Source organism: Rhinolophus sinicus, chromosome 8 (assembly GCF_057876585.1).
Source record: "Rhinolophus sinicus isolate RSI-liver-muscle chromosome 8, RSI-T2T, whole genome shotgun sequence".
Taxonomy (NCBI): Eukaryota; Metazoa; Chordata; class Mammalia; order Chiroptera; family Rhinolophidae; genus Rhinolophus; species Rhinolophus sinicus.
The window spans coordinates 10,199,925-10,222,686 of record NC_142508.1 but is presented as its reverse complement, the minus strand read 5'-3'; the positions used below and the strand labels follow the sequence as shown (position 1 = coordinate 10,222,686).

The 22,762-nt window shown below is 41.6% G+C and overlaps 1 protein-coding gene across 1 annotated transcript; it reads right to left on the bottom strand.

Moving 5' to 3' along the window:
* Positions 1-15,121: 15,121 nt before the first annotated feature.
* ZC3HAV1L (ZC3HAV1 like) lies at positions 15,122-20,722 on the bottom strand. Its single transcript, XM_019750414.3, has 4 exons — positions 20,148-20,722; positions 19,079-19,214; positions 17,028-17,286; positions 15,122-15,853 (listed from the first exon to the last, which is right to left on the bottom strand). Exons 1-4 carry the CDS (start codon positions 20,546-20,548, stop codon positions 15,717-15,719), a joined length of 933 nt encoding a protein of 310 aa, XP_019605973.3. The 5' UTR covers positions 20,549-20,722; the 3' UTR covers positions 15,122-15,716.
* Between the last annotated feature and the right edge of the window lie 2,040 nt (positions 20,723-22,762).

Sequence of the window (22,762 nt, the reverse complement as noted above, 5' to 3'; positions counted from 1 at the left end):
CATGGGGAGATGTTATTTAAAGAATAAAAACTTTCAGTCATAAGATGAATAAGTTCCAGGGGTCTGAGGCACAGCAAGGTGACTGTAGTAAACAGTACTGCATTTTATACTTGAAAGTTGCTGAGAAAATAGAGCTTTAATGTTCTCACAGTAACAACAACAAAATGGTAATTCCATGAGGTGAAGGAGGTTAACAAACCTTACTGAGATAAACATTTCATAATATATACATATATCAAATGATCACATTGTACTCCTTAAACTCACACAGTCTTATATGTCAGTTATATCTCAACCAAGCTAGAAAACAAAGAGTAAAAACAACTGAGCTAAGGTTTGAGACAACCTTCCTACTAAGAATGATAAGACAGTAGTGCAGAAGAGAGAACAGGAAAGTTGGGATAAAAGTCAGGACTCGAGTATCTGCCTAAACGTCTGGATTTAATTTTGTAGGCAATGGGGTAATGATTTTTAAGATATTATTAGAACTAAGCACAAGAAGGATTACTCTATTAACAATATATAAGGTGATTTGGGGAGAAAAAAGACTGCAAGTAGAGAGAACAATTAGGGCAAGATCTTAACTGTGTGCCTGAATTATCAAGGATCATAACATTTTTCACCATCAAACAGACAGAACTTTTAAAAAATTGATTATATCTATTTGTGCAAGAGTGTGGGGAAATGGGCACTCTTGGATTCTACTGCTGGCAGTGTAAATTGGTATAGCCACTTGGGAGGACAATTTGGCCTTATCTATCAAAATTTAAAATCAGCTCACCATCTGGTACAGAAAATTCCACTTCAATAAAGCTTTTGCTTCTTTCTTTCTTCCTAACTTTTTCTTCCCTTTCTTCTTTCCTTCCTTCCTTGCTTCCTTCTTCTTTCCTTTCTTTCCTCTTTCTTCTTTTTCTTTTTTCTAGTCAGACTTAATTCAGGCAGGTAAATTCAGTCAGGTAATTCAATCAGACAAAATTCAGCTTTTTAAAAGTGTACAGTTCAATGAGTTTTGGTAAATGTATGAAGTCCTGTAAAGACCACCACATTCAAGATATAGAATATTTCTTTTGCCCTAAAAAGTTCCCCTGTGCCAACCTACCCCCTGCTCCTACCCCAACCCCTGGCAACCGCTGATCTGATTTCTGTTTCTACAGCTTTGTCTTTCCTAGTATTTCATATAAATGGAATCACACAGTACGTAGCCCTTTGTGTCTGGTTTCTTTTACTTAGCAAAATGTCTTTGAGATTCATCCAAGTTGTAGAATGTATCAGAAATTTGTTCCTTTCTATTGCTAACTAGTATTCCATTGAATGGATATACCACAATTTGTTATCCACTGGGAAAAGAAATTATTTGGAAAGAGGTTGGAGAGTAAATACATGAAGACGAATGTTCACTTTTCTGAAGAGGAACGTTCACTTTTTGCTCTATATATTAATACATCAGATTACAATGGTATTACATCTGATTAATACAACTGGCATCATTTGAATTTTTAACACAAGCATGTACTACCTGTGTATTTAAGTCGTTTTTAAATAAAAACTATGTGTGAATGGAAATTGGAAAATGGATGAGACACATTCTGGATGTTAAATCAACTGGTGAAATATAAAGAAAACAAAGAATAAAAGACGATTCAGAGGTTTTAAGGCCTCTGAAGGAAGTCAGTTGGAGAGGCTGCGTTAGGGGAAAAGAAGCGGTGAGTGCTGGATGCGCTGGCTGTGAGAAGCTGGTCCAGCACCAGGGAGCAAAGTGGGTGGAAGCAGTGGGTGGTAGAGGGGCGCCTCAGGCTTGGGAGATGGGGCAGGTGGGGCTAAAAAGACAGCTATGGAAATCGTTTGCACAGTTATTCGTTTAAGCTGTGAGAGCAAATGACTGTGTCTTGGAAGAGAGGAGAGAAGGAAAAGATGACAGAGGACAGGTCCTTGAGAAAGACCTTCATTTTGGAAACGCTGAAGAGGAAAACAACGTTTAGAAGGCAATGTCTTGCTCCAAGAGCAGAAAGGACAGATGGTGATGGGGCAAGATGGACCTTAGGTGGCCTCTGTCTTCAGTACCATAAGTCTCAGTGTTAAACTGCAGGATTTGGACTCTAAATATGAAGGTCCAAAAAAGGAAAAGATAAGCATGGGCTGCAGTACCAGGGAAGGTTTCACAGACTATGTGTGGCTTAAGCTGGGTCTTGAATGATCGAAGGGAGCAATGGGTACATTTGTTAAAGGAAGGAAAAAGAAGTGGTGGGGGTTGGGGTATTGCAGAGAAAAGAGCGGTAGAAAGGCAAAGCAAAAGCAAGATCGAAATTAGAAAGGCAAGAAGGTAAAAATGAACAGGATATGGGCACAGAGCAGGGCCACTTGCCCAACTGTAGGAAAAGCTATTTAGAAGGAATTTGAGGACAAAAGAGCAAACAGGTAGGTTATGGTCAGATTGTAACAAGCAAAGAGTTTTGACCTGACATGCTCTAGACTAAATAATTCCTCAATTTAACTCAATCCCTAGGGAAGACCTCCGGTTTACCAAAGGGGAAGCCAGTGAAGGCAGAGACATCCTCAAAGCACCCATGACCGCAGCTACAATGCTTAAAACTAGAATCCGTGTCTTGGATGGAAAGGGCTGAAAATGTCTGTCCTTCTTGCACAGTTTGGTAGCAATACTGGCAAGTAAGAATGTTCCTGAGGCAGGTTCCAGGCCTCGCCTCTCTATCTGCTGCAGTTTCCCTCTCTTCCTTTCCTCAACCCCCAACACACAAGCTGCCACCGATCAACTCGCTCAATCTTCTGCCCACACTGTCCACGGTCATGTCCCACTATAGCCCCAAACCCATGGGCAGCTCTCCTGAGCCATGCCAAAAATCCACAGTAGAATCACGGCAACAGTTGGTGAAAGCTGTTTTTGGAATCACCCTCATTCTCTGGCATTCAACTAACTCCAACTCACATATGACTGTGCTCTAAAACTCATCAACTCTGGCTCAAATTCAGAATCAGAATAATGATGGTCTACCTCCGTTCCTTGTTCTTCCATCTTGCCATGAGTTCAGATCAATTACATGAATAAATGAAGCCAAACTCACACTAATTCTGTATCTGTCCTAATTTCTCTGCTTCTCTAGAAAACTCTGTCCTCACTCAGACCCCTAGATGGACACCCTTCCTGGGAGAGATCTCTGCTCTTGAGCCTCCTGGAGTTGTGGGCAGGGCATTACTTCTCCCAAAAGCCTCCCCTGATCTCCCCGGGCTGAGTTTGTTGCCCTTCCTCTGTGTTCCCATAAGTCTCCGTGATACTTCTGTCACTATACTGACCACATGGAATAAATCTTCATGTGTCTTTAAGTTTTTCAACGGCAGAGACCTTCTTGTTTTCATCTCTTTAGTCCCCAGGGTCTCGTGCAGTGTTTGGGAGGTTGTAGGGCTCAATTCATGCTTGTCAAATGAAAACATGGAAGTATTAGAACTAAACTCCAAGCCAGTCTCTTCCCCAATTAACAACTTACCTAATTAACTACGTTAGCTTAGCAAATAATCTAAGGGGAGCAGGAGTTTGTCTAGGGTTATTTGGTTCAAGAGGCAAAAGGGATGTGGCACCTACTTATCCATTCTTACACTGACAGAACAACTTCTCAGACCTCACAGTATGTCAAGAAATGCTGGATTCCTCTGCTATAGACAATGGAACACCAACTGGAGATTGCTTAAAAACATAAAAGGTCACTTCAGACATGACATTAGTTTGGCTTTGTACAGAGTTTGGTAAGCTATCGTAACTGGCACCAGCAAATGTTTATTGAATTTAGTAAACAAGGGCTCTTCACAGAAATAGAGGAAAAACACAATCTCTGCCCTTTAGGAAATGGCAATCTCCAAACAATAAAACATGCTTACGAAATTTGAATTTTATATATAGGCTCCGGAGGAAAATTGTGAGAAGCTGGATGACAAAATTATCTGCCCACAAACAACTCTGTGTGGAACTCACCCACCGTTGAAAAGGGCAAATTAAGAAATTTCTAGACCAGGGCTGTCCGGAAGAACTTTCCATAATGATGGAACTGTTCTATAAATCTGTATTGCCCAATGAAGTAGCCAAGCCACTAACCACAAATGGCTATGAGCACTCGAAGTGTGGCTAGTGGGACTGATGAGCTGAATTTGTAATGTTATTTCATTTTAATTAATTTCAAGTTAAATATCCACATGTGGCCAGTGGCCATCACATTGGACAGCACAATCCTAGACCATGAAAAAAAGTGTAACAGCTGCCATATGGTAAACTAAGTACAGAAACTGCCGATTTATAACACGCTTTCAGGTCTGATTATAAATCGTGGACGTGGTCCATGATAGGTACTGATATCTGTGGCAAAAACAACGTTCTGTACCTGAGTTTCCTCACCACTGTGTCCCTCTAACCCTCTGAGAAGCACCTGGAATTCTAGGTTTGGGTGTGAGGGGTTGTCTGCCTGAGACTCAGGCCAGAATCAAACTCAGCCACCATCCCTCACAACCACAGAAGAAATCTGAGGGAGTCCGATGTGCAGTACGAATTAGCTATCAGACGAGTTTTTTAATAACAAGATGTCTGCAGTTAAAACATCTGTCGTGAAAACATTTTGTAAAAACAAAACTCCGAAAGCTCCCCAGCTCTCTTCAAATAAAACCCATTGCTCAGCACGTCCTGCAAAGGTTCTCAGGCTCCTGCAGGTAAGGCGACACTGGGACTACCTTTCCAGGTGCCGCCCCCGGGCCCTCTGCACCTGCTTCCTCACTGCCCCTGGCCCTTCATCCCCCCCCCTTCATCTGATGAGCTCCTCTTTATCCCGGCCATCCCTGACTGCCCCGTCCCCATCTAAGTAAGTCATTCCTGTTGGTCTCTTCCTGTTAGCTCTTACTATTGGAAACTGTATATTTAATTTTGTCAAGAAATGCTGGATTCCTCTGCTATAGACAATGAAACACCAACTGGAGATTGCTTAAAAACATAAAAGGTCACTTCAGACATGACATTAGTTTGGCTTTGTACAGAGTTTGGAAAGCTATCGTAACGGACACCAGCAAATGTTTACTGAATTTATGTTTGCCATGAACACAGAGGCCATTATTTCTTGTTTAAAGAGGGTTAATTGCTCAGACTCTTGGGCCAAGATTGTCTGTATTTGTCACAGCTCCACTATTTCCTAGCAATGACACGTTAGCTCCTCTGTGACTCAGTCTCCTCATCTATAAAATGGAGCAACAATAACTACCTTGTGGAGATTTATAAAGATTAAATGAGTTGTTACACATGAAGCACTTCGAAAAGAGTCTAGCTAGTTATAGCAAGCTCCACATTAGCATTAGCTAATATATATTTTGCCAATATTTGGTCAATGCTTGCTATAGTATCTGGCACATAGCAGGGTCTTAGTAAATGCTGATGAATGAATGAATGAATGATTGAATTTCCATCAGGCTACTTATTGTAGCAATGTTCTGATCTTTTTCTTTGCCATCTTAAAGCAATGACAATAATCTCTAAAAGAATTCTGAATAATTATAATGGTGACCAGTTAATTTATAGTTAATGTGTTGACATTTGGTTTTAAACAGACACCAGGTTAATGAAGAATCTACCTGCTTCCAGCTTCAGACAGTCTTTTAAATATCACACAATGCTGTTGCTGTGTCTATAAAGTAATCTTCTGATGCTCACTATTCCTTTTGTTGATATGATGTAAGACATTCCAAGTTCTCTTTGTGATCTGCTAGTCTTGTGTTTGGAGATGAGTACTACTTAGAGATGGTGTGGTTGAGAACACTGGTTTTAGAGGAAGATAGACCTGGCATTGAATACTATTTCACCATTTAATAACCATGACATTCTGGGCATGATTTTTCTGAGCCTTGGTTCCCTCACCTAAAAGTAGAAATGTGAATAGCTACTTCATAGTGTTGTACGAAAATAAGAGAATCAGGCAAGTCACTCAGCATTGTAACCAGCATCTAACGGCATACAATGATAATTACTATTGCTCAATTCTTTGCTAGGATTTCATTTAAGAATTTTGTAACTGTTCAAAAATGAAATTGGCTTCTAACAGAATTTTTAAAGAAATTTTCCTTTTCAGTGTGAAGACTAGCACCTATTTAATTCACAGAATTAATTTGGGATCATGCCATATTTCTCATTTTTCTAAAAAGAACTTTAATTTTGTATTAGATATTATAGAAAAAGCAGAATATACAAAGGAGCAAGTTATGAATATTAAAATTATCTGTAATCTCACCACTGCAAAAGAAGCACTATAAACATTAGACCATATGTTCTTCCAGACAGTTTAAATGCATAAATGCATGCATACACACACACACACACACACATACACACAAAATACTGGCAGAAAATTGGTATCTGAATGTACATAAAGTTTTTTGTTTCATTCAACAATATATTATGAACATCTTTTCACCTTAATAAAATATTTCCAACACACCATTTTTAATGGTGGCCTTGTATTCCAAGATATGAACCTATCATAAGTTGTTCAGCAAATTCCCTAATGTGGATGCTCAAGCGGGTCCCAATATTTCACCATTACAAGCAATGCTGCCCCAGACATGGTGCTATGTATCTTTATTAGCCCTCAGCCCATGCTTTACCTTTATCCATCATGCTATTTGCTCCAGGAAGCTGACCTTTGCAAGAATGCATCACTGGACTTCTGCCCTCTCTAGCTTCCTCTAGGTTTGGCTAATGAAGGGCACCAGCGAGAAATCTGATAATGGGAAAAGAAGGAGGCAAGAGTATTTAATCCCCCAGCTCCCTCCCTGAAGCACTACTACTTGGCTGTGTTGTTGAACGTTAAGACCTTGAACCCATCTGGTAGGAAGTTCTCTCCTATGGCTATTCTCCCTCGGTTCCTGTAATAGCTCCCCTCCCTTGCACCTTCATGCTTAGGCTGATATGGTGCCCCCCGCACTGCTAGTCCAAGCCCTCCAGCATTTTTTGGTGTCTTTTAACCCTGCCATGCCTTTTTCAATAGTCCTTCATTAAATTCTCCACACTTGTCCAGTCTAAGAGTGTCATCTGTTTCTTGCCAGGACCCTAACAAATAGGAACAACTTTGTAGGTAAATTTCTCTACACATCTTTTATTAATATCACATGATAAATTTCTTTTCTTTTTTTAAAAAATCTTTTATTTATTTAAGTGTGTTTTTCCAGGACCCATCAGCTCTAAGTCAAGCAGTTGTTTCAAACTAGTTGTGGAGGGCACAGCTCACAGTGGCCCAGGTGGGGATCAAACTGACAACCTTGCTGTTAAGAGCACTGCACTCTAACCAACTGCACTACCTGGCTGCCCCTCACATGATAAACTTCTGAAACTGGAATTATTTGATCAAAGAGCATGTGTATTTTTAGGACCTGTTATAATATTGCCAACTTGTCATCTCATATAGCCTTCCTCCAGCAGTGCCTGAGGGTCAGCCTTAAGGCCCCTTGTCCAATTAGATATTATTTTTGAATTTCAAGCTCAGCTTATTTTTTTTCTTTTATTTTTTGGGGTTTTGCGTTCTTTGTTTTTGTTTTTCTTGTGTGTGTTTTTTTTTTTTTCCAGCTTTTCCCCCCTAATTTTAGGAACTACTCCTCTATTACAATCCAGATTAAGTTGCTAGTCTATTACTTCCTCAGAAATTCCTACTCTAAAAAATAAAGTCTTTCTAAAAATATAGTTCTGTACACTTTCAACAAACAAAATATATAACAAAAAGCACATATATAATGTATCTACCCACTGAGAAAAACAAACCCACAGGAAAGCTAAAACAGCAGTGATCATTGCTCACAAATCCACAGGTCAGCTGGGATTGGATAGACTCACTCATGCTCTAATGGTCAACTGCAGGGCCATCCCTTCACTTCGTCTGTATTCTATTGATCAAACAAGTCATGTGGCCTGCCCAGATGTAAGGGATGGGGATAGAAACTCCCTCTTTGGACAGGAGAAGCTACAAAGTCATGGATATAGAGGGGTAGAGTATTGGGCCATTTTTACAACCAATATACCATGATAAGAGCCATATACAGTGCTAGCACAACAAATGTTATATATTATTATTATGGATGGCCAAGTAATAAATCCAGAGCCAAGTGACCACCAGTATATCACCTAATATTGGATTTGGGTGGATGGCTAATGCTAAGTCCTGCCCATGAAGGTCTGAATGTGTTTAAAATACTGTACTAAACATGATTTTCAATTTCTATATCTGAGATTTTGACATCTGGAGCCTTTCAGATGAGAGAGGGACTGCCCCTCCCAGGGTTAGAGGATTCCGGGGACTCCTGGAGATAGAAAACACCCTTCTCCCCCGCCCACTCCTCCTCCCCTCCTCTGTTGCGTCGTATGCAAACTAACCAATCCAGAGGCCACACTCCCCCACCTGCTGTTCTATTTGCTCTGACACTATTCCTCTGCCCCATCAACCCAGGGCTAGGTTTCAGACAACTAGAGATCACTACACCCTAGAACCCAGTGACATTATCCAAACCAACCAGCCCTAAACTTGCTTAGCCTAGTCACCCATTCCTGTCTTTCTCTCTCTCTTTCTCCCTCTCCCTCAATCCATCCTTTCTCCCGCTCTCTCCTTTTCCCCCACTTCCTTCTGCCTGTGACAGACAGTGTTCTCTCGCGGTTCTGCATGGCGTGTCTTGCCCCGTCCCCTTGGGAACTGTAATATACTGCCTATTCTCCTGATCTGTTGGCCTCGGCATACCTGAATAAAAACAAAATCTCCATTTTAAAACAAATACTGCTTGCCTTGTCTGCAGGAACTGTAGCAGGGCTGTATGATCCATAGGCAGAGTCAAGACTGACAGGAAACCCCACTGCCAGGAGTTAACCAGTATCCACTAGTCCAAATAAAAGGCATCAGCAAAGTCAGGAATGAAGCCTGGGACCCGGAATCAGTGTAGTGCGGCAGCAGGAGAGGATGACGTGGAGTTAGTTGTGAGGCAGTTGAATTTATTCTGGCTGTTGCTTTCTTCTCACCTTGAAATTGGGCATAGAGACAACACAGAGCCAAAAAATGAGGAGGGGGTTGACAGGTGAGCAAAGTTGTGAACAGATAGTTTTTAGCATATTAGGTGTGAGAATCCAAGATAATCCAGAGGGGAGGGATGAAGGTAGGAGGAGTAAAGATGGTCAGCCTCTCTCTCTATAGAATACGTGATAAATATGTTTTCTCAGTGCTGGTTTGGGTCCCTCCAGCTGGTGGCTAGAAACCAGAACTCTGCAGTATCTTGGTTTACCTCCATTGTCAACATATTGGCAGTGTTGACCACATTTTGGTTGAAGCAATAGAAGTATACTAACATCAGAAATGCTACAGCATCTTTAAAGGAACTGCCTCCGCACAGCGCCACCTGTCTGCGCTTCCTCCCGTGGTTGACTGTGTTATAGTTCACAGTAGTTACGGCCACTTCCTGAGGGTGCATTATCGTCCCTGTCCATTGACACTAGGCTTGGCCATATGATCCATCATACCCTTCCACATAGGATTATACATCCCCGCCCTATTGTGCACAGGATGGTCACATGATCTGCTTTGACCAATGCAATTGAGAGTAGATGCTTTTAGAGCCAGCTTGGGTTTCCCCCTGCCAGGACACAAGCACTGGTCCAGATAGGGGCTGCTCTGTCCACCTGAGTCCCAACGTGAAAAGGACATGGAACAGAATTGAAACTGACCATGATGAACACAAATGAAAAATAAATCTTTGTTGCTGTATCATGAGATTTGGTGGTTGTTTACTATTGCAGCATGACCTAACCTATGTTGATGACATATCTTTACATTATGTGGAAGCACTGATTGTTCCTGTATCTTTGACTTGGAGCAGTCTGGACATTCACTGGACTCTCTAAAGGGAGTCCTGGAGGGGAGGAAGAGGAAGATGGGCTATCCTGTCAGGGCAGTTGTGTGAGATGACTGGTCTCCATCCTCCAGGTAACTAACAGAGCAACCCGCCCATGGTGCCAGCAATCTCCCGTCACCATGCCTTGTTCTCCCAGTACAGGCAACATCTCAGGCAGCTAGATGAGTGATGGGGAGCCCAGGAATGCAGCCACTTGGCAAACATGTGAGAAATAGGTCAGAGTAGGTACATGGGCTTGTGGCTGGAGATGTAGGGACTAAAAGAAGCCACACTAGACATTGTTCCAGAAAGTCAGAGTCAGATGTCAGGAACCACAACACGTGGAGAGACCAGAGGGAGAAACAGGAACATGTGGAGCTGAGAGATCAAATAAGGAAAATGCTTTATGGAACATCTGCCTGTGTCTTCTGGCTTGGTTTTATGGACCTGGAGAAGAGTAGAGCCGAAGAAAGGTTTATTTGAGGCATTTCCAAGTTTTCCTTAGCTAGACCAGCCGTCCAAAACCTGAGAGCAGGGATAGTCAACTCAGATTAGTAGACACTTCACTGAACTACGAGCTTGCCATGTGTATTAGAGGGAGGCAGTTTCACTGTATCTCTTTCTGAATAAAAGAAAAATTTATCTGGGAGATAAATATCTGAGAGTGAGCACCTATGAGGTACTATGAGAATAAATTTTACCCTTGTAAGATGAATGCATGGTCATCAGTTCACACAAAAAAAGCTTACTATGCAAATGTAAAGCAAAAAGGAAATTTCAGTAAAGGTAAAAACATCAGAAATTGCACATAACTTAATCATGTTATTAATTACAGTCATAGCCTTTACCGTGTAATTAAGTAGCAATTAATACCAATGTATTTTTCTGTTATCTATTTTCTAAATACCTGCCCAGAAGAACTCCGTAGGAAACAAAAGATATTCTCTCTTTCATCAGCATGTGCCTATAACACGCTGTTGAAAGTGTAGTAAGAGGCGATTTCCACGCTAATGATGAGTGTCAATGATACAGCCACACTGGAAGACAATTTTGAAATACTTTTTGAGTGTTTAAAATGTTCATATCTCTGGAAGAGTATATTCACATCTATAAATATATTCTAATAAAATAATCAGAAATGCAGACGATTTATGTACTAAAATGTAGCAAACAATAAATATCCAACAAGAGGCCTATGATTAAATAAATGATACATAAAAAACAGAATATAGCCATCAAATATAATTATGAATGCTTTCAATTACGTAGGAAAATGCTTACAAAATAATGTCAATCCAAAACAGCATAATATGAAATTGTATTTATAGTATACCCTCAACATTTAATAACATGTGTATAAAAAAAGATTGAAAAAATATCCTGAAGTATTTAAGAGTAATTGTCTCTACATAGTAGTATTATGGGTGATTATTACTTCCTTCTGAATGCATTCTTGTATTCTCCAAAATTTCTACTATTATATTTTCCAAAATAAATCTTTTAGAAAAAAATTCTTAAATAATACTAAAGACAGTGATTCAAGGATACAGTAATACATTATTTTTAATGTAATAATGAATGTGAGGTGATGGATAAGCTAACTAACATTGTGGTAATCATTTCATAATGCATACATATACCAAATCATCACCTTAAACTCCCACAATGTAATATGTCAATTATATCTCAAAAAAGCTGGAAAAATTTAAAATAATGACGTTACAAATCAATTTACAAAAACTCAAAACAACACTCTGAAAAAAATTTATCCTTTGAGTATACAGCAATAAAAACAAAAATTGCTACATACACACATAAAATATAAATGAATTTTATTTATAAATGTATGGATATATAAACTTATAATAAAGGTTACCAATTAGGGGGAAAATACATTAAAAGAATATAATGCCATAATCAAGTAGAATTTACTCAGAATTTAAGGATATTTTAATATAGTGAAAACCATTAATATAATCATATTAGGCAATTTAAATGATAAAAATTCTGATTATATCAAAAGATACCAATTCTTTTTAAAAGCTTCTAATAAACAATAGATGTCATTTCCCTTATTAAATAGAGAACATTTGTTTAAAACCAACAAGTAGCTTCATATTTAATGAAGAATTATCAAAAAATCTTTTTATCACAATTTTATTTAACACTAAACAAAATAGAAATACATAAGGAAAGATGAATATTTTTGCAGCTACGATTTTATATTTCAAAAAAACAAATTGGCCTTCTAACACTGTTAGAACAAAGGCAATTCACTAACAGAAAAATATTTTAAAAATTAATAGCATTCTAACGATAGAAATTCCCACACTGAGTAGCAATACAGACGTATTTATCCCAGAAAGAATTAATGTGTTAAGGGTTAGATAAGACCTAGACAAAAACAAGAACAAATTACAACGATTACAAAGAAATCAAGAAACACATCAATAATGGAGAGAGTTAATTCCTTGATGGAAAGAATTAGTACCATGAACATAAGTTTTAAAGCATTTATTTTAGACCTAGGCAATTCAAACTGAAGCATCAAAGAGATGTTTATCTTATATAACACATTCCTTAGGGGGAAAAATATTTTTTGAATATTAAAAATATATATGTGGGAAGAAAAAAGAACAATGAAGACCAATCTGATACTCATTCAATGAATTCAAATGGAGAGTTTAATTCATTATATGGCAAAAAAAACTTAACTACCAAGTGTTAGAATAACCAAGAATAAATAATGTTTCTGCTCAAAGCTAGGGAATAAAAAAAAGGCATTGCAATGTAATGGAGTAAGTGCTATGCTAGAGCTTTGAAAACTCTCTTGGGGTCAGGAAAGGTTAGGTCAGCATTTTAAAGAATCTAACCTTGCCAGGTTTTGAGGCAGGTGGAGGGAGAAAGAAGGGGACTTGGAGTATCATCTACAAACACAGAGTCACAAGGTAAAATGGCACATTCCAAAATTTGCAAGGTCACTACACACAATTAAAAATCAGTATTTAAAAATCAGAAAATTTCTCAGAAAAACTTGGATTTCTGGCTTCTTTTGTCAAATTGGACAGTCTCACAAACTGGGCCCACATTCCCACATGGAAATAAGGGGCACCTGCCCCTTTTGGAGGGGACAGTTTACCACAGCACTTCCTCTTTTCCCGATCCCTCTTACGTCTAGCTCACTTCATCCATCAACTCAGCTTTCTGGTCCCTGTATCCCTCTGAGTTTATGACTCCTACCCTATATGATGGGGACCAATAAAGGTGGTGGCAGCAAAATGCGATATGATTAAGTCAGGATTTCAAAAGATCAACCAGGCAGCAGAGTGGAAAGCAGAGGGAGAGAAGGGTGGTAAGGAAAGCAATGAAAGCCACACAAGCCTATTACATTAAAAAGTAAAATGGGGCTACCATCATCAAAGGGGAGTCACCCAGCACCTCCCACAGGAAACTCACAAGACATGAAAACCACTGAGTTTTGCATCTGTAGAATACAAGAGGTGATGACGGTTTAAAACAGGGCAAGGCATAGGGAATGAAAAGAAAGGGGTAAAGACAGTTAATATTTTGAGAGATTTTTGAGGATGAAAAAAGTCTCAATCTAGATAATCAATGTGACACAGGGAACAAAGAGAAAGACAAGATTAGGACAGTTTGCAGATTTTTGGCTTAAGTCATTAGGTGGTGACACTCCAAAATAAAGAAACAAAAGGAGGAAAAAGTCTAAAAAGTCTGGAGAAAAGTTCATCACTCAGTTTAGCATATGCTGAGTTCGTAGAGGCTAGAGATCTGCGACTTCATCTTATAAGTTCCAATAAATTGCCAAAGAAAACTTATCTCCATGTCTAATGTGATAACTCTAACAGCTGATTGTCAGACAAAAATAGCAGTGACAGATATGCTTATATATTTCTACAGAATGGATACCAACAGAACTAAGATGGAACTGGAAGATTCATAGAATTGAATAAAATATTGCAACAAAGATTACAGAGGGTCAATAACTTCATATAGAAAAGTATAATTATAAGATATATAAAAAGAACAATAATATAAAAGTCTAGCAAGTCTTAATGTAAAGGATATGCATTTATATACTACACTGTTTCCATTAAGGATTTAAGATGGCTTACAATAAACATATACATAGTAAAAGGATAAAATGTAAATAATGATAATAAAATGTAAAAATAATTTTTTTCAAAAAAAGCTAGCACCAGGAGAAATCAGAACTAGGAAAAAAAAAAGTAAGATATGCAGGAAGGGCTTTCAGAAAAACTACTCTTGATAACCAAGTAAAATGGCTCATGTAAGGTGGATCACTATTACCGTATACATTAGGAGAAAACAGCAATTTCTCCCTTCACAAAGGACATTTTTTACACACTTTCCCCAACAGAAAAGACAGCATTTCATGATAAAAGTTTTCGAAATTAAACAAATTTTAGCTTGATGAAAAACTCACTCCCTTGTCTCTATTTCTCAAATGGTATGTTATTGCGGGACAATTAAATATTTTTAAAAACCCTTTGCACGCTGATATTTGGGGAATATTACTACAGCAAATAGGGAAAGGATTTCATGAAGCTGCTTCTCGTGGTAGCCTTTGATGAAAACCAAGAACCAAACATCTAAGTGAAAACTGGATGAAGACAGTGGGAGGGTGGGGGAAACAGAGAGGGGAGGAAGGGGAAAGTCAACATGAAATGGACGAGGTATATAAATTTCTGATGATCCACCCTGATCCATATTAGAATGGATCCAACTTCAAGGAATGGATGAACTACACATCCTTTAAACCACAGCAACTGGACTTTGGCAAAAGTTTAATAAGAGATGGAGAGCAGACAGAGTGAGGTAGAAATCTCTGGTGAGCACTGGAAAGTTGTACACTCTCTGGTGTTGGCTGAGGATGGATCCACAAGAGTTAGAGTACAGTTTGGTTGACATCCTTTCATAAAAATTAAGGAGCCTAATTAAAGGCCATCCCACATCAGCACAGAGGAGGTAATTAGATGCCCAGGATTAAAGGGCAAGTACAAAATGCACAAAATGCAGACATACAGAAAGCACACACAGAAAAATATTCACTTGTACATAAATTTAAAGAAATGCAAATCATAAGACAGTCTCATTTGGCAACTATAAGCTAAGCAAAAGACTAGCTTTAAAAACTCACTATTGTGTGGATTTTAAGAAGAGCTATATTCAAAATTTGTTAGAAAGAATCAAAATATCCCAGAATAGGGGAACAGTTACATAAACTATGATATATTAGTGCACAAAAATGATTATGCATGATAAATGTGAACCAATATGGAAAGATGCTTCTGGAACATTAAGTGGAACAAAAAAGAATATAAAGTTTCCATACTCTATGAATACCACAATGTAAACTGTATATATGGAGGTATAGAAAAACATGGGCCTGGGACACAGAGCAAGTCAGCAGAAACCTGCCTCTTTCAGAGCACCCGCCAGCCATTCTGGGGAAAGCTCTCAGGGGCTGCAGGCAGAGGTTGCCATCTCTAGGATTTGCCCTGCCCTGACCCCATCTGCACTCAGGTCTTACCCTTTCTTTGCCTGTTCAATGCCCAACCTCCTCCCCAACCCCCCTGCCCCTCCAATTTTATCCTCCCAAATTGACACTGTCTCCTTTCCATCTTCTTTAATTCTCACAACACCCTGTGAGGTAGGTATTATTATGGCCATTATTAAAAAATGATTACATGAATGAATGGTTACAAAGTAAAGCTCAACATAGCTTTGTTTTCAGACCTTCCAACGGGACACGCTGCTTCTTACTTCACCGATGTCCCTTACGGTTTACCTGCGCATGGCTTCTTGGCAGACTGGGCAGGGACAGAAACCAGGGGAGAGGCTTCTGCAGCCCCAGCTACTCGTCCTCCTTGTTTCTCAAGGCCCTGTGACTGCTCGGCAGAAGCAGCTGAATTATCTGAAAAAGGAGAAAGAGATGCGGCTTCCTAAGACACCCTTTTTATCACTCTAAATTTCGTTTTCTGTTGGGGGCAGGTAATCAACTCTCAAGACAAAACTCCCAACACTCGGGTTTTGGAGAGTTCGTGTCTTGTGGATTTGAAATGAATTAAACACACACACACACACACACACACACACACACACACACACACTCAGCAAGCAGAAAGAAACTCTCCTCGTTAGGAGAGACCCACAAAACAGGCCCAGAAGAGGACAGGCCCGATACATATACAGAGCAGAAGGTCTCTGCCACATTCGGGGCTCCCTAGTTAGCTTCTCACACTGTGATTTGCACAGCCCTCCTCACTTTCACACCACTCGCCCATGAAGCCCACCACTACCAGCCCAACATAAGACGACTCCACAGGAAAAGCTTAGAGGCTCTGATTTTGATGATTTGGTTTTCCCATCAACAATTCCCCTGACCTGACTACCCACTGAAACTGATTTCCCGCTACAGGCAAATCTATTAATAAAAGAAAAAGTAACCTGAATGCATTACAATGAAAAGACCACCAAACCACACTTTGTAGACCTTAAAAAAACGAGACTATGCAGTGATATGAGAAGATATTTATGATGTTGTATAAAGTGAAAATTTAAGATAATTAATACAACTGGACTAGTATTCCTATAGTAACAAAACCGAAGGGCCTGCAATTAAATGGTAACAGTGACTGTGCATTAGAGCGAATGGAGTTACACGCAATTTTTATTTCTACTCTATTATCCAAAATTTTCTGTAATGTGGTTCAAATTTCCTAACAATTAAAAAAGAAAAAACTTGAATTCAATTTAATAAAAGAACGCCATCCTTACCTTATCCTTACCTTTCTAGTCACTGGCCCATCTCCCTCCTCTTTTTTCCCAATGAAGCGCTTAAGACTGGTCTCCGTACTTCTGATCCCCAACTTACCAACTACACTGTTCAAATACTGGGGCAGTGCTGAAAATAAACTCCATCCCTCCCTCTTTTGGTTAGAATCACAGTTCTGGAACATACAGTGTTGACTATCCAAAGCTTCCACCAGGACAAAGCACTTAACACATGAAGTGCTTTCTCCCCAGACTCACGTTCAGGTCAAAACCACATCGTTGATAATGCTCAGCGAGTCCTCTGATACTCTCACCTTTATTTTCAAGCATCTTATGCAACTTCATGTGCCTGTAGGTAGAGATGATCTGAAAATTAACGACGCTGGGGATATTCGGTCCTTGGTCCTGCAGCAGCTTCAGAGCTGTGGCATGGATGAGCTGATGGGACCGTTTGCATCTCTGAAGCCTGCACTCTCCCCTGACGAAGGACTTGCACACGTGAAACTTGTTGCATTTGTCCTTGAGGTTGCAATAACCATAGAGTGCTTCACCTTTGTTGTAGAGCAAACAGACCTGGGAAAGAAATGAGGCAACACTGAAACACTGGTTTGCACTGTATCTTTCACGCCAACAAACAACAACTTCTCTAAATGGCAACTTCTGGTCCTCTGTGGCTGTTAAAATCACTGGGTGAAAGGCAGATGGGTAGTGTTACAGTACCCCCACCTAGATCTCCCCCAGCTGTTACTAAAGCACAGCTGCCTCTCTCTTACTTTGACCCTCATTTGACCTGCCCTCCTCTCCCAAATCCTGTAGCCAACCAAGAATTCTATGCAGGTACAAAAGTCTGGGCCCTTTGCCTTAAGGCTGGAATAATTCTTCAGGGTATTTCTGCTCCAGAGGCCCACCATGAATCAAGTGAAGGCCAGACTTTACCTTGCTTGTAGCTTTTCCTTCCCTTTCACCTGCTTTCCTCCTTTACGGAGTGTTTACCAGGGGCCCTCCTTCAAGAAATCACACACACCTAAATCCCTAAGTCAGGCTCTGCCTCCAGGGAATCCAACCCAGACAGGTAACGTGAACAGATGATTTATCACCCAGACAAGGGCATTTTTTTTAGGGAGCATTATTCATAATTACATTGGGACAATTAATGTCAACCGGGTCTGTCCCAGGCAAACCAAGACCCTCCTGATGGGGAACTTGATAATAATGGGACAGGCTGTCAACCCTAACACCACGAATCAATCTCAACCTCACAAACAGAAAAGATGACCAGACATTGTGTACTTCCTGGCCACGTGGTTGGAATGTATCTGGCTCATGAGATACCAAACCTGGGTTCAAAATTTGAAGAAATGAGAAAGTAGTTGGAGGCCAAGCAGGAATATCTTGGCTCCTAAGGCTGCCTCCAGTGCTGCCTATGGGTGCAAACTCTGCTGCCTTGAAGGGCAGCCTCTGCCATCTGAACCAAAGGCTCCAGCCCTGTGACGTTCTTCTCTTCTAGACCCTGCAATACCTTAGAGTTAAAACAGGACCACAATCATGAACCACCCTCTATTTTCCCAACGCTCCCCCTTCTTCTGGCAACTTGGGAGAGTGTCCATGATGGAATCACTGTGCCAGATTAGAAAACTACTTTTCATTGGTAGTCTCTCGTAAAATTTTCTTTTGGGATTCCAATTGTTTCATACTTAAATATTCTTTGTGTCTAGCTAAACAGATACAAACATACTAATTTCACCATTAGAGCAGTTTAATGGGTACTTTTCAAGCATTTGGAACTAAATCATGTTGTTTTGAAGCAATCAAATTTAGTATCTAAAGCTCCCAAAAAAGTAAATGGGGGTGGGGGGGGATACTTATAACAAATGTGACCCATAAAGGAATCTGTATCATTGAGGACATCTAATAATTAATAGAAAAAGACAAATGCATCAACAGAAAAATAGGCGAAAGCATAAACAGGCAATTCACAAAACACAGGCTTCACAGGCAGACGTACTAAATGCAAATATGCCATTTACTATGTGACCTTGAGCAAGTTATTTAATCAGACTCAGTTTCCTCACCTGTAAAATGGGGGCAAGTTATTAATAAGCTAAAGTATATAAATTGCTAAGTATGCAGTAAGCACTCAGACAACCAGTCGCCAATATTATTATTTCCATACCACACAGGTCCATCATTCCCTGCGTATCAAAGCCCCGCAAAATCATAGAGACTCCAGAAAGGTCAACACTGCACCATAACCCCACCTCACCCCAATACTCCTCAGGCTGTCCTCTGTAAGCAGAATTCTGATACTCTCCCCCGATTTCTTTCACCAGGCAGACAATCTGAGGGTGACTTCGTGCTGACTCACCTCTGGTAAAAGGCAGGGGTCGTTCTGTAAAAGCAGAATCCGAAGCTGGGCCTCATTGAGGCCAAAAAGCCCATGGTTTTTCAGCACTTGGATGTTGACAGGTGTGTGGATATCATGGGAAAGGGTACAGGTAGACCTAGAACATAAAGCACTGGATCAGAGGCCCAGATGAAGAAGAGGCCAGTCTGTCAAACACCTTGCCTAGGGCTGCTTTCAACTTGCATCTGACGTGAAACAATTTGCCATGAATTCGTAGACACTACAGCCTACGAAGCTCTGACAATAAGAAAGCTGGGTCATTTTCATTTTAAATGAGGATGCTTTAAAGCCAAGGGTACCCCCTCCCCCAGTCACCTGCCTTGACAGATGGTGCCCACCTGTTCTATAGGTGATTGCACTTGCCTTCTCCATGCCAAACAGCTGCCCACCCCCACAGTCCACCAACGTCAAAAGAAGTGTCCCCACCAACTCCACTTTGGGGAACTTCTGTACACCCAGGAAGGCTGGACTCAGTAGGCAGCCTCAGGCGACCGCTCCCAAATCATCCACCGCTGTTTGCTTGGGGTCAAACTAGATCGGCTTTTTAAACCTAGACAGCACATACTGCTTCTGTAAAACTATGTTTATGTAGGAAGAGGCTATCTGCATAAAGGGTCCATGGATCTGATGCGCTCTGCAAATGCCCCCCAAAGGACTCCCAAAGTCCCAATCCTGATTTATCCCAGCAAATGTGGAGGATCCCTGGGCAGGGGCTGCAATTTTTGAGGGCGAGAGGCCGCTAAGTAACCCAAACTGAGCCAACCTTTCCCCTTATTCCGCACCAGAGCTAAGAGCGCAGGGGAGGCCTCCCCGGGAGGACCCCGCCATCGGCCCTTCCCGAGGCTTCCCTTCCGCCTTTTCCGAGGGAGTCGCCGGCCCCTGGGCGAACCATCCTTTTTCTCATTTCTCTCGGGTCCCACTTGCAGCTGAACGGGTCAGGCCCGCGGCCCGCGCGCCGTGATCGCGCCGCCGTCTGAGTCCCAGGAGGCCGCCCGGCCCCGCCCGCCACCAGGTCCCCCCGTCGCCTCACCAGCAGTCTCGGTTCGGGCACTTGCCCAGCATGTGGCGGCGACAGAGGTGCAGCTGGTCGCAGGCCTGGCACTCGCCGCGCTGGTAGCGGGCGCAGAGGCGCGCGGAGGACACGGCCACCACTCTCCAGGCCAAGGGGCCGCCGCCTCCCGCCCCGCCCGCGCCAGCGCCCGCTCCCGCGCCCGCGCCCGCGCCGGCCGCAGCCTCGGCCTCCGCGTCCCAGAGGCCCTCCTTCATCTCCACCTCCTGCAGCAGGAAGCGGTCGGGCCCGGCCTGGCGCAGCACGTCCAGGAGCCTGGCCTCCGAGAGCTCCACGTGGGCGCGCAGGTCCTGGAGGAACATGCGCCCGCCGTTGGCACACAGCACCTTGGTGAGGAAGGAGCACACCGTGAGCTCCGCCATGGTCGCGGCCCAGCTCCCTGCGCCGCGAGCACGAAATCCGAGGCGGGCAGACTCCTCCCAGTCACGTCCACGATTTCAAACCAAGATCCCGGGATGGCCTGGAGAAGGGCGGGCGGGGGGCGGCGGCCGTGGGCACCGGCTGTCAGAGGAGGGCCCAGGGGTCTGCGGTTTGCCCTCGGCGCGGGTCGGGTAGGGTCAGTATTTACTGAGCGCCGGTTCTGTGCCAGGCACGGGTCAAAGTGAGTCCTAGCCTGAGACGCTTGTATAGTGGGGGAGTCACAACACGCAAGCAAATGAGAGAATTTGAGGAACTGATATGGGCTGCAAAGAAAATGAAATAGGTAATGTAAGTTAAACAAAAAGTTTTAACTTGCACGGTGGAAAGTCTTTTTAAAAGAAAAAATGTATTAGGCCATTGCTTGCAAAAAGACTGGTCTTGGGGCATGGAGTCTACACCACCAATAGCATGGTTAGGTAGGAAAGACAACATGTCCGTGGTCCTGGAGTTCTGCAAGCGTTTTCATACATCAAGTATTGGGGAGAAAGATGTAAGCCAGTCTGAAAGGATTTACATTAGCTATAGACAAAGGCGACGGAGAAGGTGAAGCCGGGCTCCGGCTCGTTGCAAAGAAGTGTCCCGCTCCTGTGGATTAGCTGTGGGCAGCAGATGAGAAAGTTCACGTGCAAATAAGCTGAGGTTCCTGGGGTTATGTGGCGCCTGGCTGTTCTCTCTTTGGGATAATTGGGGAAATAGCCACCTGGAAATTTATCCTACATTCCAACAGACATATAGGAATGTGAGCAGTCTTTTGTCAGAGCTGGTCCACAGCTATTAACAGACAGACTAACCATTTCCTTTCTCGCTCTGCTACTGTAATTTTAATTTAGAACATATCAGAATATTGTTTTATTTTTTTGGTCATGTGGTTAGAAGATTCAGGGCTGGGGTGGCCTTAGGTAGTTGGTAGGGAAAGGTCTGAGGAGATAGCCAGTAGCCGAAAAAACACTTCACATGTGACCAGTCTAAAGGGAGATATGTGAAATACACACACTGGAGTTAGAAGATTTAGAATGAAAAGAATGACAAATACCTCATTAGTACCTTTATGTTAACCATGTTAACATGGTAAATATTACAATTTCATCTGCTTCTTTTACTTCTCTGAAGTTGCTGTGAGGAAATTGCAAATCACAATTGTGGCTCACCTTACATTTGTTGGACAGCACAGGTCCTGACCTGCACCTTAAGCAGCTGGCCGTTATCGCCCAACACCAGGCTCGTTTAATGAACGTTCACTGAGCCAACTGCTAATGGTAGTGACAGAGGACAAAGATGAATAAGACATAATCGAGGACTCAACCAGCCTGCTTGCTCTCTTACCGGGGGATTGGGGGGGGGGGGGTTGTGAGGATGTAGTGAGTCAATGTCAGGTCAAGAAGCTAGAAGGCAACTGCTGGAAGATCTTTTCTACCATGCTAAGAAGTTTGGACGTCCATACTAAAGACTTAGGGAAGCCACTTAAGGAATTTCATTTGGGGAGTGACGTGAACCCTCTGCCTAGAATGCTTTCCCGATATAGAGGTCTCCATTTTGTCTTTCAACCCTGAGCTTAAATGTCTTCTTCAGCAAGGCCTTTCCCGACCTCCCTATATAAAGTACCTCCCCAGTATCTGCATGGAACTTAAATCCCTGGTATTTTTTCTTCTGGTTTACTTAACATTTGTAGAATTCAAGGACATGAAAGCAGGAATCTCATTTGTCTTATTCATTGCCATATCCCCAAACTTAAAACCGGGCCTAGCTATACTGTAGGATAGGTGTTTTCGAAAGATCCCTGGAAGAAGTAAGAATGGATTTCTAGAAAAGCAAGACAAGGAATAACAGAAGAGAAACAGGATGTGAGGGACTAAATGTCAATTTTTATTGTGTTGAGTTTGCAATGGACAACCCAAGATAAGATGCTCAGTAGGCAGTTGTATTATATATAGAAGAACTTAAGAAAGATGGAGAGGAATATGGGTTTGAGTGACATCAAAGTGATTAGGTAATTGACGCTGTGAGTTGATAAGATCATTCAGCAAAAATGAAGAGCATGAAAAGCAGAGGCGGGAGGATAGAACCTTGGGGAATAGCAACATTAAACACTTCTGAAAACTTGAGAGCTTGCTATGACAAGGTGAATCAACAAATAGAACAAGTAACTTTGGAAAAAC